The 7868-nt window shown below is 47.7% G+C and overlaps 1 protein-coding gene across 1 annotated transcript; it reads right to left on the reverse strand.

The window, feature by feature from the left end:
- Positions 1 to 3333: 3333 nt before the first annotated feature.
- On the reverse strand, positions 3334 to 6308 carry LOC144482682 (uncharacterized). Its single transcript, XM_078201528.1, has 2 exons — positions 4811 to 6308; positions 3334 to 3497 (listed from the first exon to the last, which is right to left on the reverse strand). The coding sequence occupies exons 1-2, from the start codon at positions 6306 to 6308 to the stop codon at positions 3334 to 3336; spliced, it is 1662 nt and encodes a 553-aa protein (XP_078057654.1).
- Positions 6309 to 7868: the final 1560 nt, after the last annotated feature.

Below are 7868 nucleotides of genomic sequence, written 5' to 3' on the forward strand. Positions count from 1 at the left end.
CTTTCTGCCACGTTCAGCTTTAACAAAGAGTCGTCTGGATTCGATAGGTCAGCTCTTTTCTCTCCTTTCAGATGCTGTCATACCTGTTGAATTTTCCCAGCATTTTCTCTTTTGATTTCAGATTCCAGCATTTGCAGATATTTGCTTTCATTTAATATCATTTTATAGATTAGGACTATCCTCTAAACCATCCAGTACTCGGCCAATCATTTTGTCTTCTGCAAATTTTCCAATCATGCCCCCCACGACCACGTCCAAATCATTAATATATAACAGAAACAGCCAGGATCCCAGCACCGAACCCTGCGGAACACTACTTGAAGCAACTCTCCCTCGGAAGGGCATTCATCGATCATTATACTTTGTTTCCTGTGAACAAACCAACTTTTCATCCAATTTGCCGGATTACCTTGTATCCCATGGGCTTTTTCTTTCTTGACCAATCGACCATGTGGGACTGAAGAATGGGATTCCTCACAAGCTAATAAGATGTATAGGCAGAATACTTTCTTTCAGAGGGCAGGAGGTGGCAAGGATTTAAATGATTCTTAAGACCAGCTAACACAAAATGCTTATACATATGTGAATGCAGTAAAGGAATCAAAATAAGTAGTTATGATTTGAAAACATATATACTTTTATTTTAAATGAAATTTAAACATATTGTTCACTTTACCCAAGCAAATTTACCAAAAGGCATGCTGGTAATCTTCATTATTTTAAGACTGGTCTGGGAACCTGATAGCCAGCGGCATTCATATCGAGCGGAATTCCTATGAGGGAAGATATCATGCAACATATTCACTTTCCAGGCACAAGGAATAGATATGCCCCTTGGATGCAGGATCACATGTCTATTCAGCTTGGCAGTTCGCCAATGGTAACGTTTGCTTTGTCCTTATGGTAGAGTATGCCGTTACCAAGCAACAGGAAACTAGATAGTGCCAAAAAGAAGTTAATGTCCGGACTTATTGGACAAATAGTATACCATGCTATTACGTATCACATGGTTGGCTGGGGTACTTGACATGAATTTAAATTAATGCATGAATACGAAATAACATTATTTTTAAGCGAATGAAAGGCGGAAGTATTGATTAGAAGAAACTACAATTGATCTGTATTTGACTATGGACGTCAGTTCTTTCGGAAATGTGCTGTCGTTCGTTTCCCAGAGACATTTAATCTTCTGAGAGTCTCTGGTTGACTGGATGCTTGTTTGTTTTATGTTTTACTTGTAAAATAAATTTGTTACATCTTTGCAAAGAAATATTTGCCTTGCGAGTTTTGAATTGTGTAAGTTAAGACATAAATTGGCCACCTTTAAATTACTCCACAACAGGGAATTTGTCAAACACCTTGCTAAAATCCATGTGCACACCATCAACTGCACTACCTTCACAAATCTTTCTTGTTACTTCCTCAAATAAGTCAATCATGTTTGTGAGGCAAGACCTCCCTTTAACAAATCCATGCTGACCAATTCTGACTCGATGTGGAGATGCCGGCGTTGGACTGGGGTGAACACAGTAAGAGTTTTAACAACACCAGGTTAACGAAGGAGCAGCGCTCCGAAAGCGAATGGTATTTGCCAAAAAATAGACCTGTTGGACTTTAACCTGGTGTTGTTAACCTGGTCTTACTGTGTTCAACTCTGACTAGTCCGTGCCTTTCTCTGTGACAGTTAATCCTATCTCTCAGTCGTTCAATTGTATTGCTTGATATTATCAGGATCCATAGACTTTGTGGCCTATGAAACAAGACGGTCAATCCAGCATCAATTTTGACACAAGAAATGTCATCAACACAGACTGCCATGTCGACCATAAAATGCTTTGTGCTTATAAAGTCAAGGTCGCGAGTTTAATGAGCATTCTGAACTGACAATCCTAGTTTCTAGTCCTTCTCAAAGTGTCAGCTCTGTTGTATACCACACTGCGATTGTAATGCAGCTAGAATAGCACGTAAACTGTCTTGAAATTGTGTATTTTTGGTTACGTCTGCTTTTCTGCTCCTGGAGATTGTCTCCCCACTGGTGAAAACAAAAGAAGTCCGTGAAAGACCCTGTGTGAGTTTTGCTTTAAAATGCTCCACAACAAAACTCAAGTTCCTTTCTCTGCTACGATATAATGTAGGTTATTTGAAAGAGAGTGATTTTTCTATGTGCTCCAATCCATTTGCATTTTATTTGCATACATAGAGAGAATAAGGGCCTGATTTTACCATTTGGAGTCTAAGGGCCGGATCTGGGCATAATACAGATGCGAGCCCGGCATCCTCTTTCCAGCGCGCCCATCCGCGTTTTGCCGGCGACAGTCCAATCCGTGTAGTGGGCGGGGCTTAGCGCTGCTGGACCGATCGGAGCTCTGAACTGTGCATGCGGAGTTTGAAAGAAAATCTGAAGCAGGGCAGATCTGAGGAGTAGAAATGATGCCTTGACTTAAAATCATACCTGAGAGTTAATTTCTGACTCGGAATGACAATTATCTGTTAGTTTAAAAATATAACCTGTTCCTGTGCAAGACACTCAGAAGCAATAAACACAGCTGCATGTTTTAACTACATTTTCAATTTGCATCATTCTTGCTTATCAGAAGTAACTTTGAATATTTCCATGATGCCACAAACCTGCGTTGTTAATCACAGATAATGAGTTGGTGCCGAAAGATTTCCATGTACTCGTCTGTCAGTCAGTGCTCCCACGGATCCATCCTGTACCAATATCTCTGTCCAGCTGCCTGGAAATCGTCGAGTCTCATCTGGAACAACTGAATTTGGTCAATATATTATCTTTTTTGCCTTTGATGCTGAAATAAAAATCTCATCATTCACCGGACTCTGCAATGTCTTGCTGCACTTTACACTGGAGGCTCTCAGCTCTCTTCCCACTGGTCCGATGTTGGCCACTTCAGTCATTACTGCAGTTGAGGAAAAGTCGATGGTGACTGTATGTTTCATCTAAAAGAATGCTGGCTTTTCACGTTGTGATATATGTGCGTTCAGTCTTTTGAGTTTGATGCACCATCAATCAAGCAAAGACGAGTTTGGATGCAAGAACAAATAGGCTTTTATGAACACGAACTTGGAGCCATCCCTTTCGGAGATCTGGTCCGCACGAAAGGCTAGGGGGAGGAGCCATCGCCTTTATACCCGGACTAGGGGGAGGAGTCTTGGGCGGAGCCGGCAGGTATGAGCCACATTTAGAGATAATAACACATACTAACTAACAGTGGTTAATCACAACAGCCAACAGCTAACAGTGGTTCACAACATTCACCCCCTGATTAAAAAGAGTCCATCGGGGGCGAGGCAGAATGAACAAGATTTACAGGTTCAGTCTATCTGGAGGCTTGCTCTGCCGCTGCGACCGCCGTAGTGCCGGTTCCGATGTAGGTTCAGGTAGCCGTGTTGTTGTTCCAAGCGCAAGGACGTTGTTGTCATCAGTAGTCTCTTCCAATTGTCGAGTGCGTGGTGGCGACTTCTGGGGCTCAAGCGAGCTGTATACGGGGGTGAGAGGAGTGAATCGTGGTTCTGATGTGGTATGGACAAAGTTGGGGATTGGAGGTGAGGGGTTACGGGCCATAGTGGTCCCTGAGTCACCTGCGGGTGCTAAGTCTTGGATAGATACCGTGTCCTCCCGCCCATCGGACTACGCCACATAGGTGTACTGGGGGTTGGCATGGAGGAGTTGAACCCTTTCGACCAGGGGGTCAGAATTACGGGTCCTGAAATGCTTCCGAAGCAGGACAGGGTCGGGGTATGCCAGCCACGACGGTAGTGAAGTCCCCGAGGAAGACTTCTTCGGGAACACGAACATCCGTTCGTGGGGGGTGGCATTGGTTGCCGTGTACAGGAGGGACCTAATTGAGGGTAGTGCCTCTGGTAGGACCTCTTGACAGCGGGTGGCTGGAAGGCCTTTAGACCGTAGCGATGTTAAAACGGCCTTCCAGACAGTTGCGTTCTCTCTCTCAACCCGTCCATTTCCCCGGGGGTTATAGCTAGTAGTCCTAATCGAGGCTATACCTTTTGAGAGCAGGTACCGTCGCAGTTCATCAGTCATGAAGGAGGATCCCTGCTCACTATAGATATAGCTAGGGAAGCCGAACAGGATGAAGAGGCTGCGCAGGGCCCTGATGGCCGTGGGGGAGAACATATCTGGGCAGGGAAGAGCTTTGGGTGTCGGAAGTAGGCACGGCTCCCAGTCTGAGGCCAGCCAGTTTGTATGGATTACACCCGAGCAACTGACCCAGTCCTGAAGGGGTGGACGCTCGACCGGCTTAGTTGTCACCGTTAGGTTTCCACCGGCAGCAACCCCCTCAGGAGACACCTCTGGGGACACGAGTCCACTTCTCTCCCCCTTAACCCCGTTCGAGATCAAAGACACGGATGAGTGTTCTTCTAAGTCAATTTATTCTTTCTTGCAAGAAAGGGTGCAGTCCCGTAGGAACACACACACTTACAATACATGATCATACTTTATATGCATCCGCGAGTTCATCATCCTTTTCGTTATTCATTGGTTCCCGCGCTTGCTTATCGTGAACGGTCCCGCCCTCCAGCTTCTATTTTTCTTTTTTTAGTGGCAGTAACCGTTTCTTTCGTAATTCTTCTTGTAACTACTGGTACTCTGACCGCAAGCAACCGATTACATACTGGTGGCCAAGCACCTGCTCCTGCAAAGCGTCTATACAGCATATTTCACTTCCCATTTTCCCTGCTCTGAGCCTGTCGGCTCATTACTTTCAAAAATTACATCATCCTCCCCTTACAATCCCCCCTGTCTTTCCTTACGCACTGTAATTTTTGATACCTAGTGTATTTTCTAATCCCTCTAGCATTATGCCTGCCTGTTCGTCCCAGGTGCCATTGCCGGCCTTGGCGTCTAGGAGACCCTGTCCTTCCTCTGACGTCAAGTGTAGGCCTACTAGTCGTCCATCCAGGGTATCACGTTTAGTCAAAGCGGTTTCAATAAGTCTTTGGGTCAGGCCCCGGATACAAGGGATAACACAGCATCCTAAGGCGACCAGTACCCCCGCTACTACTATAAAGGAGATGAGGGCGGATACCACAACCCCTTTCCATTTCCCGAACCACCTTTCCAGCCACCCGGTAAGGTCTGTGTCCACTCCCGAGTTTTCTGCCAATTCATCAGCCAGGGTCGTTAGTCCTTCTAGCGCTCTGGTTATCGACCCATCAGGAGCGGTGTCATTTGGAATAAAGGTACAACACTGTGTCCCTATCATGACGCAGACCCCTCCTTTCTCTGCTAAGATCATGTCCAATGCTAATCTATTCTCCCAAGCCATCCTACTGGTGGCATCCAGTTGTTCCGCTATTCCCTTCACTGCATCCCGGGTGTAATTAATAAATCGCTGCTGGTTATAGTAGATGTAGTTGATCCAATCCACGTTTTTATTTATGGTCACCCACCAGAACAGAGACTCAAACCCCGCCGTTATCTGGTTCCTAGCTTTATACTCATCGGGAACCCCCCTAGGGACCCCTATGTTGTCCAGATAGACCTGGTCGTCAAAAGAGGTAGATAGACTCCTCTCTGCTCGCCGGTCTCCCCGGGGTTCTGGGTGTTCGAATGCCAGGGTGAATGGGACAACCAATTGGACTATCGCACAGGTTCCTTTCCATCTTCGGGGTAACGTTGGCCGCAGAATCCCCCCTCCACAGTACCACCAGAGGTCAGCTCGGGGTACCTGGATCTGGGAATAATTCCCTTCCTCGTTGGCGTCGTTAACTTCCTTGATCGTACCACACCTGTCAAAAGTGCCCACCTGCCTATCCAGTTTCTCCCCAGTCCGGGAGACACAGGTGTGATGTGTTCCTAATACCCCAGAAAACACCGGGGGCTGCGATTCCCTGTTAGATCTTACAGGGGGAAACGTCAGGCCCAGGGACTGGCAGGTGGGGTCATCCCAGGCCGCCCGGTGCTGGTATAATTTTACCAGGCATTCCATCTGTTTTGGCTCTTTATCCCATCCCACCGGGAAGGGAACCACCTGTGGAGTCGGCCAACTGCCCGTGCATGCATAACAATTGCCCTTCTCGAGGCTTTGGACCGTATACTTGACCCATTCCATCCAGGCATTCGTTTCCCCAAACCCCGTTTCTATTTCAATGGTTTCCCTGAGATCTTTTACTTGTATCACCCTGATCCCCTCAGAGCTTCCCGGGGCAGGGGTCGCCGTGCGTAGAACTGGTGAATTGCCAGCTGTCGCTTTCTGAACCGTGATCCTGATGCAGCACAGTCTTTCCTCCCTGACCCTTACCCCGAGTACTTCATTGTTTAGACTCATGTGCCTACCCCCGTTTGCCATCCATTCAGTCTGCTTCACGGTCAGGTATAGTGGATTACACCGGTTTAGCCCGCAATCCCTCGGGAGGATGGCCCGCGGGACTAACGCTACCCGTCCCCGCACCCCGAGAGATTTTTCTTCACCTAGCCCCTTTCCCATGAAAATCAATTCCATCTCCTCTCCCTGATACCCTTTTTGTCTTGCGAGGTTTATTGTAGTCTGATTGAGTTCCCCTTACAGTTCCGCATGGCACCATCTGGCAAAGGTCAATTTCTATTACCTGCACCTGGGACGCTTCATTTATGGTGAGAGAATATATCTGGCCTGCATGAGCCGCCTCTTCCGCGTACCACCTATCAACCGCTTCCTGATACACCCGCCGCGCAACCCTCACAGTCCCAAAGTCCCTCCCCAAAGACATTGACCATGTCGTTAGTAATGTTAGTAGCATTTCAATGCTGTAATTATAGTCCATTTCAGAATATTGTCTGTTCAGTCTTCCGCAGTATTCTCCGCTGAGGCTTGATCGGCCAGCGTCGGCGCCCCCTCCTCCGGAGCTGGTAGTGGTCCCTTGACCCTGGTGTAATGAGTCCAGCCCCTTTCAGCGGTTTGAATAGCAGTCTCGGTGGTCAACAGTACCAAGAAGGGGCCGTCCCAAACCGGTTCCAACGTTCGTTGCCTCCAATTCTTAATTAGGACCCACTGTCCCGGTTTGATAGAGTGAATCGCGAATTCAAGAGGCGGTGTCTGTGCCAGGAGTCCCTGTTGATGTCAACGAGACAGAGCAGATTCCAAGGCCTCAACATATTTGCGTACAAACACATCTCTGGACTCAAAGTCAGGGAACGCCCCCCTTGGTCCATTGAAGGGGAGACCGAACATCATTTCATACGGGGAGACTCCTAAATCACGTCGCGGTTGCGTTCGTATTTGTAGGAGAGCCAAGGGAAGACACTTAGTCCAAGGCAACCCGGTTTCAGTGGTCAGTTTCGTGAGTTGTTTCTTAAGGGTCTGATTCATCCGCTCAACCTTGCCTGAGGACTGGGGGTGCCAGGGGGTGTGAAAATCCCAGTCTACCCCAACCGCTTTTATTATGTTCTGGAGGGTGGTCGAAGTGAAGTGGCTACCTTGGTCAGAGTCAATGGCCCTGGGGAGCCCAAATCGCGGGATAACTTGTTCTAGGAGGACTTTACTAACTTGAGCCGCTGTAGCTGTGGCAGTTGGGAACGCTTCTACCCATCCTGTCAGATGGTTCACTATTACGAGGAGATACTTTAATCGGCCGAGGGGAGGGAGTTCGGTATAGTCTACCTGCATGTATTCAAAGGGTCTATAGGCGGGGCTTCTCCCTCCCGTGGTCGTGTTCTGTCTCAGACCCCTCTTATTAACCCTCCTACAGATCAGGCAATCCCTCGTAACCTGTTTGGCCACCGTGTAGATTCCGGGGTGTGCGTATCGGCGTAGAAACGTATCGCACAGGGCTTGGACCCCCCAATGCCCCCCTTGGTGGAGGTGACTTAGTATTCCTCTGGCTAGGGGACGATTCAACAATTGTCTCCC

The sequence above is a fragment of the Mustelus asterias genome, unplaced genomic scaffold, assembly GCF_964213995.1.
Source record: "Mustelus asterias unplaced genomic scaffold, sMusAst1.hap1.1 HAP1_SCAFFOLD_36, whole genome shotgun sequence".
NCBI lineage: Eukaryota > Metazoa > Chordata > Chondrichthyes > Carcharhiniformes > Triakidae > Mustelus > Mustelus asterias.